We start from the raw sequence: 17502 nt of genomic DNA, 5'->3' as shown, positions 1-17502 counted from the left end.
AATAAGATTTCTCTCTCTGATGTTAAAGTTGTCCACTTAAATGACTGAACTTTGTACTTTCATGCAAGAAGATTGTGAGGAACACTCTCCTACAAGGAGTAAGCCCAAAATGAATGCAATTTGGTAGCATAGGGCTTTATTTACCGCTGATTACAGCTTTTTTTTTGGTGATTAGGAGGTTGGTAAAATATTTGGTCCCTTAGGGTTCATGTCAGATAATATAAAGGTAGGCTCTTTATAGGGAAAATGAGATTTGGGGGGCTGTTTTGGGCTAGTATGGCCTTTTCTATTTCATGAATTCTATTTGAAATTAACAATAAATTGCATAGTATGATGAACAGTAAATCATATAAAAAATATTGAACTCACTGGTGTCAACTTCATCGCCTCCCAAGTGAACAAATTTAAATTTGAAGATCTTACTGAAATCTGCAACGAGAACTTTCAAGAATGTTAATTATTTTCTTATGTTGTCATTAAAAAAAATGTAATAAGTTTCCGTAAGTAAACATATAATTTTACCTGAAAGAATCCCATCTATTACTTTGAAGGTAAATTCATTGCTGACATCAAGTGGCTGCTGACAATCCTTTGACGGCCATAAGGAAGGATAACCAGTCCCCCTAAAGATAATTATACAAAAATAAAAAAAAAATTATTAGCCACTTGGATGAACTTGTGCAAAGCCATCAAGGAAACTGTTAAGTTATGTGCTTGAGGGTAATAGTGTCATTGTAATTATTCCCTTATTATTATAAATACATGTGCTTAGAGAGGTAAGAAACCTAATTAGGTTTTGTGCCTCCTGCCAGCAATTCTCTTCTCTGTCTCTCTCTCTCTCTCTCTCTCTCTACTCTTATGTTCCAATTTTAACGTCATATCATAGCAACAATCTTATTTTTATTTTTCTTTTTATTTCTTAATTTATGGGGGTTTGTTCTTGTTTTTTTCCCCTTGTTCTTGATTGATAATGTAAAAAAAAACCTACCACTATGGTTGACTAGGGTAGGAGAATCACCAGAAAAAAATTTCAATTTTTTTGCTTTTTAGTTGCCTATTTTTTATATTTTACTTTATTTTTAAGAAAAATAAGCCTGTTTTTCGATTGCTTCATTCTAGTGGTATTTGGTTCGATTCAACAGTTGGGTCCCTACTATAAGTGTCGACCACATGCTTGGTGGCCTTAGATGGTTTTTTATTTTATTTTTACTTCCATGTGCCTCAGTCTACGTTACAAGAACTTGAGTGTGGATATCAGGTGCGGGTGCATATCTAGGGGTCGGACACTTCAAAATTAAAAATTGAGGATACGTCGATATGGATCCAGAGTTAGATACACATAAGGGGATACGCTAATTGTTATTTTTTAAATATATTTATTATATAAAAATGAGTTAAATAGTTATTTTTTAAATATATTTATTATTTTTTGTCTTATGTATTATTTTTATTGATAATATTTTTAATTTATCTACATAATTTATTTTTTTATTTTTAATTGACATATATATATTATAAATAAGAAAAATATAACAAATAAGGAATAATAAAATATATTAAAATAAATAAAAAATAAAAATTAGATGATTTATTTTATAGATTTTATTAAATTTTTTTTATTATATAAGATTTAATTAGATTTATTATTATATAATAAATTATATGATTTATTTATTATATGTTAAAAAAGAGGGGGGAGAGAGAGAGAGAGAGAGAGAGAGAGAGAAGAAGAAGAAGAAGAAGAAGACGAGAAGACAGAGAGAGAGGAGAAAATCGTAGAAGATGAAGACAGAGAGAAGACGAGAAGACAGAGAAATAAGAGGAGATCGACACAGATGAAGACAGAGAGAAGACGACACAAAGACACAGATCGACACACAATGAAGTTGATCGACACAGACACATAGATCGACACAAATCGTCGACCAGGTTCTCACCTTGCTCTCTTCTCTTTTGTTTCTTCTGAATATAGTTGTATCCGTTTGTAAAGTGTCATATCCCGCACCCGTACCTGTGTTGTGTCATGTCGACACAAGTACCTCCGAAATTCTTAAAGGGTCTGCTTAACGTAAGCTTCGGTTGATTTTTTTGGGTCTCCACTTGTGTGTTTCTGAATTTCTGCTCCAACATGGGTATTTTTCTAGCCCTATTTTGTTGTTGTTGGGCTGTCTTGTTTTTTTGGGTGTGCTAGCCCTGTTTTAGGCCATGGCCGATAATGGGTGTAAGATTAGAGAAGAGAAAGCGATAGAGAATGAGTTACCCTAAACCCATCACCCACACAGCCACCATCAATACACCACCCGACCACCATCTGCCATTACCCAACCTGTTCCAGACCATGTTGGCTCCAGCAAAAGACCTTCAGCTACTGTTCAAGGCCTGTTAAGCTCTTCTGACTCTTCTTTGAGTGATTTCAGACTAGTTGACACCCACCCTAGGGTTTTTTGGCTCAAACCGACACCTATCTGGGTATCTTCAGGCTTCTTCCATGGTCTCATAGGTGCTTTGGACTTCCCTCTGGCCTTCTCTTGTGTGTTTCGAACTCTCTGTGTTAACATCTACTAGTTTCTCCACATCATATGTCCTGATAACATTGTGGTTGAACCCAAGACTGCTATTTTGATTAAAGTTTCACCGTTTTTTTAATCATTTTATTTATTCTTTGGGGTGGTAAATGGCCCCATTAATCTAATTGTTATACTCCCATAGTGATTTATGTTTGAGATTGCTTGCCCATTTCATTCTCTCTTTCCATTATTGTGATTAGTGTTGTGTTTTTTAGTTAAGATAGTAGCATAAATATGGTTGATCCATCTAGTGAATCCATTACTTCTCACCCATCTAAAGGGAAGAGTCCCAGTCCAGTTATGACTACTACTTCTGAGAACCTGAACCCTAGCCTCAAAATCACCACCTCGCTGTTTAATGGTCAGAATTACCTTGCATGGTTTCAGTGTCTAACACTTTTTCTGAACAATAGGGGGAAGATGAGAGAGTTCAAGCACTAGATATTTTTGATCCTGCCTATGATCAATGGGAGATTACCAACTCTTTAATCATGAGGTGGCTCATTCCATGGTCCCTGAGATTGGTGAAGGTTATTTATCCATGGAGATTGCCTAAAACGTTTGGGAGGCGGTAGTTGCTACATATTCCCGGAAGGGAAATTTTTCTCAGTCATTTAAGTTACGCTGGTCTATTGAGCGCTCAGTACAGGGAGAGCAGACAATTCTTTAATATTACACCTTTCTGACTAATGGTTGGAAACGCCTAGATCATCTTCTAGATTACAAGTTTGTTTGCACAATTGACTCAATTGGTTACCGGAAGTTTCTTGCCCCGGAGAGAGTATTCAAGTTCCTGGAAGGCCTCAATGTGGAGTTTGACCTGGTTCGGAGTCGTGTCCTTACCATAGATGTTCTTCCATCTCTTTAGGAGGCCTTTGCTTATGTCCAGAATGAAGAGAATCGTCGTTTCGTTATGTTACCACTGACTTCTACAGATCGCTCAGCATTACTTTCTACACCTTCTCGGGATGGGACTGGTTTATCACTTCCTTCTTCTCATCCTTTTGGGAAGGATAATTTGTCCTGTGATTATTATCGCCGGCCAAGGCATACCTGTGAGACTTGTTAGAAGCTTCATAGGACTCTATCACGGGGTCGAGGAGATCGCTCTAGTCATAGAGGCGGGCGTTCTAGTCAGTCGAGAAGACGTGGGTCTCACTCTCGTGCTCATCAGTCTAGTGCTGTAGAGATGCATAATTCAGCTCCGGTTATACAGATTTCTGATCTGGTTTGTGGTATGTCATCTTCTAAGTTTGAAGATGCTCTGCTCAATCTTCTTGATCGTTGGTCTCCTGTTTCTCCAGTTACATCTTATGCTTTTTCTTCGTTTGCTTGTTCAGGTTACTTAGCCTCATCTTGTAGTGCTTTCTTATCCCATAAGGCCTTGCCATGGATTATTGATTCTGGTGCCTCAGATCATATGTCTGGGTCTTCTGATCTCTTCTTAAACTATACACCAGCCTCTGGTCAGGATAAAGTTAAGATTGCTGATGGTACTATTTTTTCTATCTCTGGGAAAAGTTTAATCCGTGCCATCCCTTCTCTACCTGTCTTTTGTTTTACATGTTCTTAATTTTTCTATTAACCTATTGTCATTGAGTTATCTTACTAGAGATTTGAATTGTAGTGTAACTTTTTTTTCCTGATTCTTGTCTTTTTCAGGACCTTATCACGACGAAGACGATTGGCAGTGGTAGAACAAAAAATGGTCTCTATATCCTCAATCAGTCTGACTAGCAGGCTTATCATTCCATCTCGTCTCTATCCACCAAGGAAGATTTATGGTTGTGGCATCGACATCTAGGACATCCATCCTTGTTACTACTTAGACATTTATTTCCTTCTATTCTTATCAAAAATAAAGTCTCTGAGTTTCATTGTGAGTCCTGCCAACTTGGTAAACAACATCGAACCTCTTTTGCTCCTAGTAATAATAATAGTTCAGTTCTTTTTTCTTTAATTCATTCGGATGTTTGGAGTCCTTCTCGTGTGATGTCAATGAAAAGTCATCAATGGTTTGTTACTTTTATAGATGACTACTCTCGTGCTACTTGAGTGTACCTCATGAAACAAAAAAGTGAGGTTTTTTTCTGTGTTTCAAAACTTTTATAAGATTGTTAGTACCCAATTTGGAGTGGTTGTCAAAATACTGCGTTCTGATAGTAAGGGTGAGTACATTGATTCTAGGTTGGCAAAATATTTTTTCACTCATGGCATTATCCATCAAACATCTTGCAGTAACACCCCTTAACAGATGGTTTACCGAGCGCAAGAATCGTCATCTCCTTGATATGGCTCGCTGTATGTATTTTTCTATGGGCGTACCTCGGGCCTATTGGGCAGAGGCAGTTCTCACTACTACATATCTCATTAATCATCTTCCTACACAAGTCTTACAAAAAAGGAAACCTCCTCAAGTTCTCTTAAGTTCTGAATCTCTGTTTTTCATTCCTCCAAAAACCTTTGGCTGTGTGTGTCTCGTTTACAATCATTCTCCTTCTCGGGGTAAGTTGGATCCTTGTTCTCTCAAGTGCGTGTTCTTAGGTTACTCTCCTACTCAAAAAGGGTACAAGTATTATCATCCTCCCTCCCGTAAATGGTTTGTGTCCATAGATGTCATCTTCTTTGAGTCTTAATCCTACTTCTTGTCCCGTCCAGTGTCCCAGTTATCTCTTCAAGAGGAGTCTTGGAGTGAAGAAAGTCCTGCTGCTTCTATTATTCTTGACCCAACACTGCCACCAACGGTACCTATTATTGCTCCTATTGTTCCTGGCCCAGTACCACCTCCAATGATATCTATTACTAACAATACAGAATTCAATGTTGCCAAGAACAGAGAAAGGCAAGTCTATGTCAAGGATAAAGAAAGGCAAAAAGTTACTTGGATACAAAAGACCATTTCTGATCAATTATTGACGTCTTCTTCTCTTGATGAAAGTCCAGGTAACTCTGAAACTCTTGACATTACTACCTCTAAGTCTGAACCTACTGATCTTGACATCCCCATTGCCAAGAGAAAAGGTATGAGATCTTGTACTCATCATCCCATTTCTAACTTTGTGTCTTATTCTCATTTGCCCTCTTCATATAAAACCTTTGTGTCAAAAATTTCCTCTGCTAGCATACTTAATCATTTTCAGGATGCTCTTACTATTCCTGAGTGGAAACTGGTCATGGTGAAGGAAATAAAAGCACTTCATAAGAATAGCACTTGGGATTTAACTGAGTTACTTGGGGACAAACGAATTGTGGGATACAAATGGGTGTATACTGTGAAGCACAAGGCAAATGGTTTAATTGAGCGGTATAAGGCTCGACTTGTGGCTGAGGGTTTCACTCAGACCTATGGGGTGAGCTACTAAGAGACATTTGCTCCTGTTGCAAAGATGAATTCAGTCAAAATACTTATTTCTCTGACAGCTAATCTGGACTGGCCACTTCAACAATTTGATGTGAAAAATACTGTCATGAATGGTGACCTAGAAGATGAGGTGTATATGGATATTCCTCCTGGCTTTGAAACTCTTCAAACTAAGGGAAAGGTGTGTCGACTTCGAAAGTCATTATTGTAAGTTTTCTGAATGAAACTGTATATTAGATTGAATTAATTGACAAAGAATACATCACTTATATAGAACACTAATTCCTAATCCTAAACGAATACATTACTGATATAGAATTCTAATAGATATAGAACACTAATTCCTAATCCTAAAAAGAAAAAGGAGAACACTGAATATAGGCATATTCTCACAACGAGAATAAACTAACAAGGGAGGAAGAGGAGGAGAAGCAACCAGAGGTGAAGCAGGAGGAGAAGATGAAACAAGCGCAAGAGGAACTGTGGAGATGTACTCTTCAGACGGGACCTCAGAAGGAAATGGATCGATATAAACCAAATCCTTTTTGGAAACTGGGGCGGTGAGAGGAGGAAGCTGAAAGTAAGATAGACGTTTGAGAAAGGTAACATGGTGGGAGACATAAAAGCGACGGGAAACAGGGTCATAACAGCGATAACCTTTCTGAGTGAGACTATAACCAAAAAGACACATAGGACAGACCGGACACTAAGTTTGGTCCTGTCTTTACAGGGTAAAATGACAAAACAAGTAGACCCAAACACACGAAGGAAGAAGTAATTAGGAAGTTGAGAAAACAAAGCCTTATAAGGAGACCGACCAGAAGGAAAGGGGGTAGGCATACGGTTGAGAAGAAAAGCAGTAGTAAGAACTGCCTCACCCCAAAACGGAGCCGGAACGGAGGCAAAGAGAATTAGAGACCTAGCTGTCTCAAGAAGATGACGGTGTTTACACTCAGCTCGACCATTTTGGGCAGGGGTGAGAATATGCCTATATTCAGTGTTCTCCTTTTTGCTTTTAGGATTAGGAATTAGTGTTCTATATCTATTAGAATTCTATATCAGTAATGTATTCGTTTAGGATTAGGAATTCGTTTAGGATTAGGAATTAGTGTTCTATATAAGTGATGTATTCTTTGTTCAATTAATTCAATCTAATATACAGTTTCATTCAGAAAACTTACATGGTATCAGAGCCATCGCCGAAACCCTAGAAGCCAATTGCTATTTACGGACTCTGATACCATGTAAGTTTTCTGAATGAAACTGTATATTAGATTGAATTAATTGAACAAAGAATACATCACTTATATAGAACACTAATTCCTAATCCTAAACGAATTCCTAATCCTAAACGAATGCATTATTGATATAGAATTCTAATATATATAGAACACTAGTTCCTAATCCTAAAAGGAAAAAGGAGAACATTGAATATAGGTGTATTCTTACAATTATATGGCCTCAAACAGTCCCCTAAGGCTTGGTTTGACAGATTCACTCAATCGATGCTAAAATATGGCTTCCAACAGAGTCAGGCTAATCGTACTCTGTTTGTTAAACATTCCTCTCATGATAAGACTACAACTCTCATCGTATACGTGGATGACATAGTGCTTATAGGAGATGGTGTTGAGAAAATCCCTTTGTTAAAGAAGTATTTGGCTAGTAAGTTTGAAATCAAAGACTTGGGAAACCTGAAGTACTTTCTGGGGATTGAAGTGGCTAGGTCCAAAGATGGGATTTTCATCTATCAGAGAAAATATGTCCTTGATTTGTTGAAGGAAATAATGATGCTTGGAAGTCAAGCTTGTGACACACTACTAGAACCTAATCAGAAACTTTGTAATGATAGTTGGGGAGCAGCCGTTGATAGGGGGAGTTATCAGAGACTAGTAGGTAAGCTTATTTACTTAGCCCATTCTCATCCTGATATTGCTATTGCCGTTAGTGTAGTTAGCTAGTTTATGCATACTCCTCATGAAATACACTTGGCTGCAGTTATGAGAATTTTGAAATATTTGAAATCTTCTCCTGGAAAAAGTCTTTATTTTTCCAAACATGATCATCTTAGTATGGAAGCTTTTACGGATGCTGATTGGGCAAGATCAATAATTGCTAGGAGATCCACTTCAGGGTATTGTACTTTTGTTGGAGGCAATTTGATTACTTGGAAAAGTAAGAAACAGAATGTGGTTGCTAGATCTAATGCATAAGCTAAGTTTAGAGCTATGGTAGAAGGTGTGTGTGAGTTCTTGTGGATCAAGTTGTTATTGTATGATCAGGGAATTGACCAGAAAGACTCCATACGACTATATTGTGATAATAAGGCTGCCATCAACATAGCTCACAATCTTGTTCAACATGACAGGATAAAGCATGTTGAGATTGATCGCCACTTCATCAACGAGAAACTCACTAGTGGCACAATATGTACTCCATTTGTGAAGTCTGGGCATGAGAGATATCTTTGCACCAACTTGAGGGAGAGTGTTAGAATATATGTTAGGATCATTCTATTATTTGTTTCCTTATTTATTATATTTTGATTCCTTAATTAGTGCTTTAGGATTTTCTTATTCTATTAGCTGTTATTTCTTTATTCTATTATTTCTTTATTTGTGCCTCCAACTTCCAAGGTTTCCATTGTGAGCTACCTATTATCAATATAAAAGAGAGTGATTGTCTAATCATTCTCTAAGTTAGTTTTCTCTCAAATAAACGGTCAACACATGTCAAAACCACGAAGGAGCTGTCCCTGAACCCAATTTTGAACATGATAGATATGTCTAACACACTTGTGAAGGTTTTAAAACATCCCACCATCCACTGTATCCTTTGTGCTCATAAACCTTTCTAGAAGAGAATTTGACAAGAAAAATAGCTTTTTGATCTCACAAAAGCTAAAAGAAAACAAAAATTTAGTTGCAATATACATAAGGTTTTGAGGCACTTACCACCAGAATAGACCTTCCCATTTTCACAAGCTAGCAAAATACAGTCAATGGGTCAAAATTTGTGTTATGCATATCAAGGTATAGAAATCAGTTAGGATTGTAAATTTCTCCTCTTTCCCTATGCTCAAAAAGAAACCTTCAACATTCATGAAAATCATAATGGCCATTTTACTATTTCATTTAATATAGAAGCTGATTTGGTTTTCCTAGCTATAGCCTAATTTATAAGATAATACCACGCCATAATTATGATCCACAAAAACTATTTTATAAAGTTTAATCCGTGCAATAGGATCTGAGAAAAGATAAATGAAGGGAGGAAAATTGAGATAAAAACATTCTAGAAGCCTCTTTACACCCCCACACACCTAACCAAAAAACAAGAAACTAACAATAGATGATAAAGAAAGATTTTCATTATCAACTTCGATTAAATCATGGAAAGGAATTTCCTTTGACATGGGAACAGGAAGATGTATATAACAAACGTGATGAGTACAGGCATTAATTATAACTACCAGGAGAGAGCATGTCCTGGAACATCAATTTCAGCCAATACATTAATACCTCGCCTCTGAGCATAACTGCAAAGAACAATATTCAAGAATTCAGGAAAGCACAAGTTAGAGATCATATCTCCATTTAGCCACTAACAAGGCAGAGATCACTTGCCTCACAATTTCAGCAGCATCAGCCATTGCATATCGTTCGGAAATAGAATAAGCCCCGAACCATAGTTTGGGATATGAAGGTATCTCCAAAGGGAAAGATTGGGAATCTACAATATGCCAATGTAGCACATTCTGCATGAAAACAATCGGGAATTGATGATGTAGGTTAATTTAGCAAACTATCAGATGTCAAATCAAATTATGTACTTATAATTACATACACCAATCACAGGAACTAAATGCCAACTTAGGCTTTAAACTATCTTGAAATCGTGTGGTCGGTACTTGTTTGTGCCTAGAGGGGGGTGGAGGAGGTGAATTGGCCAAACTCAAAACTATTAACCAATTTTAGTTTACCAAGTAATTATTAAGTCCAAATTCAATGTTCGGTAGCGATCAAAATCATGCAATTCATGAAAAATATAAAGAACAAGTATGCACATGAATGGAAACCATAAGGAGAACACTCCCCAAGGACAAAAATCACGATTCCAACAATAAAAAAAATTCATTATTGAATCAAAAATCACGAGACTCGAGAAGCTAGGAATTACAACTCTGTACTCGATTCACCTAACTCTAAAAGTCATCCGCAAACACTCCTTTGTGGCTCTGACACAGTTGACCTCTTCTGATCCAATAGCTCAACATGAGGCTCCTTGATCCTATCTCCATACACCCACGACTCCATTACCAACAGCCAAGGGTGTGGGTTTTAATGCAAAAGCACTCAACTTAGAAGATTCTCAAGTATTTATGTTTCTATATTAAGAAAAACATGGAATTCAAATCAAAACTCCTTGAGTAAGGTTTTGAAGCTCTTTAAAACTCTCAAGGACTCAATGGGCTACTCAATCTCATGTTTACGTTCCCCTAGTTGAAAAAAACAAGGTCCATATAGGTTTTAGAATCGCATGGCTGCTTGAGCAGATAGCAAGCAATGCTCACAGGATCTCTGCAGGTGCCTTTCAACTTGAGCGCTTTGTAAAGAACATAGCAGTCGTGTGTGCCTGCTCGAGCACACATCTAGTGAACCTTGCAAGATCTGCACAAATCAGCACTACAATAACATTGTTCAGAGCACATGACTTATTTACACTCCACATCATTTAAGTATACGTGTAAATAACTTAAAAGACTCTTCTAGGAATGAGAAAGAACTTAAAAGACTTCAATTTCGAGACAATGGCCAAAAGGGGTGTGTGGCTTTAAAGGGGCAATGTGAGAAAAAGAAACATGTTACTGTTAGTACGCTTTTTTTCTTCATGAAAGAGTTCAGGAAGGAGTTCGATAGTATAACGTATACAATCCTACCTGTATCGTACTACAATTTTTAGAATGTGGTCAACCAAATTCCAAACTCTCATTCTACGTACCAAACTGATCCACATCGTGGGAAACATTATTCTCTCCCCATACAAGAGGAGGTCACGCATGAGGCACCTTGGAGAGCTTAACACAGTGCTTGGCCCATTTCCTAATAGATCAAGCTTTTGAGGCATCTCTTGTCCAACAAAAGGGAAAATGCCCTCTATATCATTTCATATGTCTATTTTCAACCAACCTGATCATTTAGAACCAATTTCTCAACTCAATAAAAAAATAATAATAATAAATCACAGAAGGGCGACCCAATGCACAAGGCTCCCGCTAAAGGGGGGATACAATTTTTTTTTCCCACCAAAGTGACCTAAAGTCTTGGAAAATTGGGGTTTACAGGCCAAGCAATATTGGAAAAGTAAAAAACGAATCCATTTATATGAAAGTCAAAAGTTTAAAAAAACTAATATACATAAAATGAATTTAAATGAATTTGTGTACTAAATTAAATTTGACATGAGTGTATGTAACAACTTAGTCACAGTCAAACTAAATTTTGAGAAATCAATCATACAAAGCAAAATAATAAAAAAGGAAGAGCAGACCAAAAATAATGCTAAGAAATTACAAAGTCAATTATCAGGTGGAGCTGCAGCTAGCGTTGGCAGAGTCCCAATATAAGACACAAGCTAAAGCTTTAATAGATGGAAAGAATCAGGCCATTCAAAGTGGCATTGACACACGCTGAGTCACTGAGCATAAAATTAGTGAAAAGGCAAGGACATGACAATATGTATTCCTGATGATCGATTCAACCTTTGATCAATCATAACCATACCTATAAAAGTATATGGCTGGAAATTTGTGTTAATGCATATAATAAGATAGTGGCATGTATATAATATGATAGTGGTGTTGGTGGTAGATAGTGACATGTATAGAATATGATAGTGGTGTTGGTGGTAGATAGTGGCATGTATATAATATGATAGTGGTAGATAGTGGTAATATATAATATGTAAGTGGCATATAATGGGTTATAATGATGTTTGTAATATCTCCTATATAAGGAGTGTCATTTGGTCTTGTAAAATAAGAAGTTTTGAATATAACAGAAATATATTCCTTCTTCCTCATATTTTCGGAGTTCTTCTTCCTCATATTTTCTAAGTTGGTATCAGAGCAACAAAAAACACAGCAGCCCTAAAACCGTCATAGCCATGTCGGAAGTCACGTCCGAAACCACTTCAACCCCTGCCGCTGCCATTCCAGTGAAAACGTCCAACTCTCACTCTGTCCAAATCACCACCATCCGCCTAAATGGTGATAATTTTCTCCGCTGGTCACAATCTGTCCGGATGTATATCCGTGGGCAAGGAAAGATCGGTTACATCACTGGTGACAAGAAGGCTCCTGCTGTTAATGATCCGCTGTTCGACAGTTGGGGCGCTGAAAACTCCATGGTTATGACATGGTTGGTCAATTCCATGGAGGAGGATATAAGCTCTAATTACATGTGCTATCCTACTGCACAAGAATTGTGGGATAATGTTAGTCAGATGTATTCTGACCTAGGAAATCAATCTCAAGTTTTCGAATTAACTTTGAAATTGGGAGAGATTCGTCAAGGAGATGATTCCGTCACCAAATATTTCAATTCGTTGAAAAGGTTGTGGCAGGATCTTGACATCTTCAACACATACGAATGGAAATCGGTTGACGACTGCAACCACCACAAGAAAACTGTGGAAGACAGCCGTATTTACAAGTTTCTTGCCGGCCTCAACATTGAGTTCGATGAAGTGCGAGGAAGAATTATTGGCAGACCTCCTCTCCCATCCATTGGCGAAGTATTTGCTGAAGTCAGAAGGGAAGAGAGCCGAAGGACCGTCATGCTTAAGAAAAAAGGTACTGGTGAATCAATTGAAATTTCTGCTTTAATTAGCGATGCTGCGGCCAACAAGGCTGCAAATTACTAGCGCAGGTTTGATGATAAGCCACGGGTCTGGTGTGATTTTTGCAACAAGCCTCGCCATACACGCGAAACGTGTTGGAAGATCCATGGCAAACCTGTCAACTGGAAAACCAGTAAACAAGGAGAGAAGAATCGTGGCTTTCCTACCGCTAATGAAGCCGATTCAGGTCCCTTCAACAAAGAGCAGATTGATCAACTCTTAAAGCTGATAAAATCCAACTCCTCATCCGGTACTCCTAGTGTTTTGTTGGCACAAACAGGTAGAAATCCTAAAGCCTTCTCTTGCCTAAACTTCTCTCCGTGGATCATAGATTCCGGTGCCTCCGATCACATGACTAGTTTTTCCCATTTATTTAGTACCTATTTCCCTTGTTCTGGTCATGACAAAATCAGAATAGCCGATGGTAGTTTTTCACGTATTGCAGGAAAAGGATTTATTAAACTAACTGAGAAAATTAATCTCAATGCTGTTCTTCACGTCCCCAACTTAGCCTGTAACCTTTTGTCTGTCAGTAAACTATCTAAGGATTCTAATTGTCGTGTTACATTTTTTGAATCCCATTGTGAATTTCAGGACCAGAACTCGGGGATGATGATTGGGCGTGCTAGGATGCTTGAAGGTCTTTACTACTTTGATGAAGTACCTGTTAGTAATAAAAAAGCTCAGAGCTTTAATAGTACTAGTTCAATCTCTGTTCGAGAAAAAATAATGCTATGGCACTATAGGCTAGGACATCCTAGTTTTCTTTATCTGAAACATTTATTTCCAGAATTATTTAAAGGGATTGATTGTTCTTCTTTTCATTGTGAAAGTTGTATTTTTGCAAAATTTCGTCGCTCTACTTATTTGCCAAAACCTTACCAGGCTTCCAAACCTTTTTATTTGATTCATAGTGATGTTTGGGGCCCTTCTAAAATCACTACTCTTTCTGGTAAAAGATGGTTTGTTACATTTATTGATGACCATACCCGCTTATGTTGGATTTATTTGATGAATAAAAAATCTGACGTGAAAAATTTATTCACAAATTTTTACAATATGATTGAAAACCAATTTCAAACCAAAATTGGTATTTTACATTCTGATAATGGAACAGAATATTTCAATGAGCAGTTGGGTGAGTTTTTGGAAAAAAAAGAGATTTTTCATCAATCTACATGTCGGGATACCCCTCAACAAAATGGCATTGCAGAACGAAAAAATAAACATCTACTTGAAGTAGCACGTGCTATAATGTTTTACATGCATGTTCCTAAATATTTATGGGGTGAAGCAATTTTAACAGCCTCTTATTTGATAAACAGGATGCCTACAAAGGTGTTAACATACAAAACACCTTTCGATTGTCTAAAATTTTTTTTTCCTGACACGAGGTTGTTTTCTGATTTACCCGCCAAAGTTTTTGGATGTACTGCCTATGTTCATGTTCCCAGTCAATTTCGTTCAAAACTTGACCCCCGTGCTATAAAATGTGTTTTTTTGGGTTATTCCTCAAACAAAAAGGGGTATAAGTGTTTCGATCCTCAAACCAAGAAATTTCATGTGAGTATGGATGTGTCATTTGTGGAAACAAAATCCTATTTCCCCAACACTTCTCTTCAGGGGGAGACAAGTAGAGTAGAAGACCGTTTTTGGGATATTTCTATCCCGCTCCCCAATGTCATTTATCCTACACAAAAACCACATCTGTCTGATAATGATCACTTAGGAGAACCAAGTTCTATGGTGCCTAGTCAAGAAGATTCTTGTTTAGGGGGAGAAGTACTACAAAATGATCTAAATCCTGAGCTTCAGGTTTATACTAGGAAGCGATTTCATCTGAGGAATAATGACCCGAATGTCCATCCTAATGACCCGAATGTCCATCCTAATGACCCGAATGTCCACCCGAGTTCTGGCATCGAAATTTTAGGTAATCCTATTCCTTCTATTTCCGACCTTGATGTTCCTATAGCAATTAGGAAAGGTGTCCGAAATTGCATTAAACATCCTATTGCAAATTACCTCTCCTATCAAAGACTGTCTAAAAACCATAGAGCTTTCACATCTAGGATTTCACACTTGTTTGTTCCAAGGAATATACAGGAAGCATTGGATGATCCGAATTGGAAATTAGCAGTCATGGAGGAGATGAATGCTTTAAGGAGAAGTGGTACTTGGGAGATAGTTGATCTACCCAAAGACAAGAAAACAGTTGGGTGTAAATGGGTGTTTACGATAAAATGTAACGCAGATGGAAGCATTGAGAGATACAAGGCGAGACTGGTGGCTAAAGGCTTCACTCAAACTTATGGGATCGACTATCAGGAGACGTTTGCTCTTGTTGCTAAAATAAATTCCATCAGAGTACTGTTATCTCTTGCAGTAAATTCAGATTGGCCTCTACATCAACTTGACATTAAAAATGCATTTCTCAATGGTGATCTTGAAGAGGAGGTGTTCATGAGCCTACCGCCGGGATTTGAGCAGAGACTTGGAAGCGACAGAGTATGCAGATTGAACAAGTCATTATACGGACTCAAACAATCACCAAGAACGTGGTTTGAACGCTTTGGGAAGGCAGTTATCAGTTGTGGCTTCTCGCAGAGTCAAGCAGATCACACAATATTTTATAAACATTCAAAAAACAGTAAAATTACAATTTTGATTGTTTATGTTGATGACATCATTTTAACTGGTAATGATGAAGCAGAGTTAGCAGCCCTCAAAGAGAAACTCGCAAAAGAATTTCACATTAAGGATCTGGGAGCCCTCAAGTATTTCCTTGGAATGGAATTTGCAAGATCCAAGGAAGGTATATTCGTTAATCAGAGAAAATATGTTCTTGATCTCCTTGGAGAAACAGGTATGCTTGGTTGTAAGATGGTGGAGACTCCGATCGAGCCTAACTTGAAGTTACAAGCTGCTAAGGCTGAAGAAGTCAAAGAGAGGGAACAATATCAGCGACTTGTCGGGAAATTGATTTACTTGTCTCATACGCGGCCTGATATTGCCTTTGCAGTCAGCATGGTAAGTCAGTTCATACACTCACCAGGGGCAGAGCATTTTGAGGCCGTTTATAAGATCTTAAGATATTTGAAAGGAACTCCAGGGAGAGGCTTACTGTTCAAGAAACATGGACATCTTCAAGTTGAAGTATACACAGATGCAGACTGGGCAGGAAGTGTTACAGACAGGAGATCAACATCCGGATACTGCTCCTTTGTAGGTGGGAACCTAGTTACATGGCGGAGTAAAAAACAGAATGTGGTAGCTAGAAGTAGTGCAGAAGCAGAGTTCAGAGTTGTTGCCCATGGAATCTGTGAAGTAATGTGGATTAAAAGAATTCTTGAAGAATTAAAGCTTTCTCACCCGACACCTATGAAGGTCTATTGTGACAACAAAGCAGCTATATCTATAGCTCATAATCCAGTTCTACATGATCGCACAAAACATATAGAAGTGGATAAACATTTCATCAAGGAGAAAATCAATGCTGGCATAATCTGTATGACCTACCTTCCAACAGGTGAACAATTAGCTGATGTGCTAACGAAGGGACTACACAAGAAGCAATTTGATAAGCTGACTAGCAAGCTGGCTATGGAAGATATCTTCAAACCAGCTTGAGGGGGAGTGCTGGAAATTTGTGTTAATGCATATAATAAGATAGTGGCATGTATATAATATGATAGTGGTGTTGGTGGTAGATAGTGGCATGTATAGAATATGATAGTGGTGTTGGTGGTAGATAGTGGCATGTATAGAATATGATAGTGGTGTTGGTAGTAGATAGTGGCATGTATATAATATGATAGTGGTAGATAGTGGTAATATATAATATGTAAGTGGCATATAATGGGTTATAATGATGTTTGTAATATCTCCTATATAAGGAGTGTCATTTGGTCTTGTAAAATAAGAAGTTTTGAATATAACAGAAATATATTCCTTCTTCCTCATATTTTCGGAGTTCTTCTTCCTCATATTTTCTAAGTGTTTAAATTGCCATTAATTCTGGACATGATATCTAACACATATTTCCCCTTTAGAGGTTCCTTTGCTTAATAAGCTAGCACTAGTCGCAAATTAAATCTTAGCACAATACAAGACAGGGATACATGAGATACCCTCCATTTAAAAGGCTTTATCCTCATATGGAAAAAGAGTCTATGCAATAACTCAAGAGTTAGAAAGGTTGTAAGAAAACTAAGCCTGTTATTGTTCTATAACACATACATGCAAAAATGTGCAGGATATATACAAGTATTTGGAGACCGTGTTTTTTGCAATTTGTGCAGTGAAGATATAATTGATTATAGGCATCTGAGTTTTGAAGTGTAAAGTTTCCACCCTAACACATTTAAGCCTCTAAAAGCACAAGTCTCACGAGTCTCCTGAAATCAATTATTTTATATTTTCCTGAAATCATTTTTGTTAAATCAATTGTTTTATTTAGCATCAGTTGTCCCCTACAATGCCTTGGCACCATGGTGGCCCTTGAGAAATAAATGCTCAATAGAAGGACTCACTGTGGCAACACAGAGAGAAATCATACCATCATAGTGAAGGTACATAACTTCTTGTCACAAAAGTGCCAAGATTGAGAAACATGTGACTTCACTAATCTCCATCAAAAAGGTTCTACTTCAAGTCTCAGTCCAGCATTTGTTT

General features: G+C 37.5%; 1 protein-coding gene across 4 annotated transcripts in view; it reads right to left on the bottom strand.

Moving 5' to 3' along the window:
• Window positions 1–17502, bottom strand: part of LOC114268197 (beta-hexosaminidase 3) — a 42670-nt gene that overhangs the window by 11006 nt on the left and 14162 nt on the right. For all 4 annotated transcript variants that reach the window (XM_028209314.2, XM_028209313.2, XM_082872238.1 and 1 more), the window contains 4 exons: window positions 9555–9685; window positions 9401–9466; window positions 523–623; window positions 370–429 (listed from right to left, as the gene is read on the bottom strand). In XM_028209314.2, coding sequence (XP_028065115.1) covers window positions 370–429; window positions 523–623; window positions 9401–9466; window positions 9555–9685 — 358 coding nt within the window. The remainder of the gene's footprint in view (window positions 1–369; window positions 430–522; window positions 624–9400; window positions 9467–9554; window positions 9686–17502) is intronic.

The sequence above is a fragment of the Camellia sinensis genome, chromosome 1, assembly GCF_055761805.1.
Source record: "Camellia sinensis isolate YWXY chromosome 1, ASM5576180v1, whole genome shotgun sequence".
NCBI classification, from domain to species: Eukaryota; Viridiplantae; Streptophyta; class Magnoliopsida; order Ericales; family Theaceae; genus Camellia; species Camellia sinensis.
The sequence above is the reverse complement of the archived record's forward strand: the minus strand, read 5'-3'. Positions and strand labels throughout refer to the sequence as shown.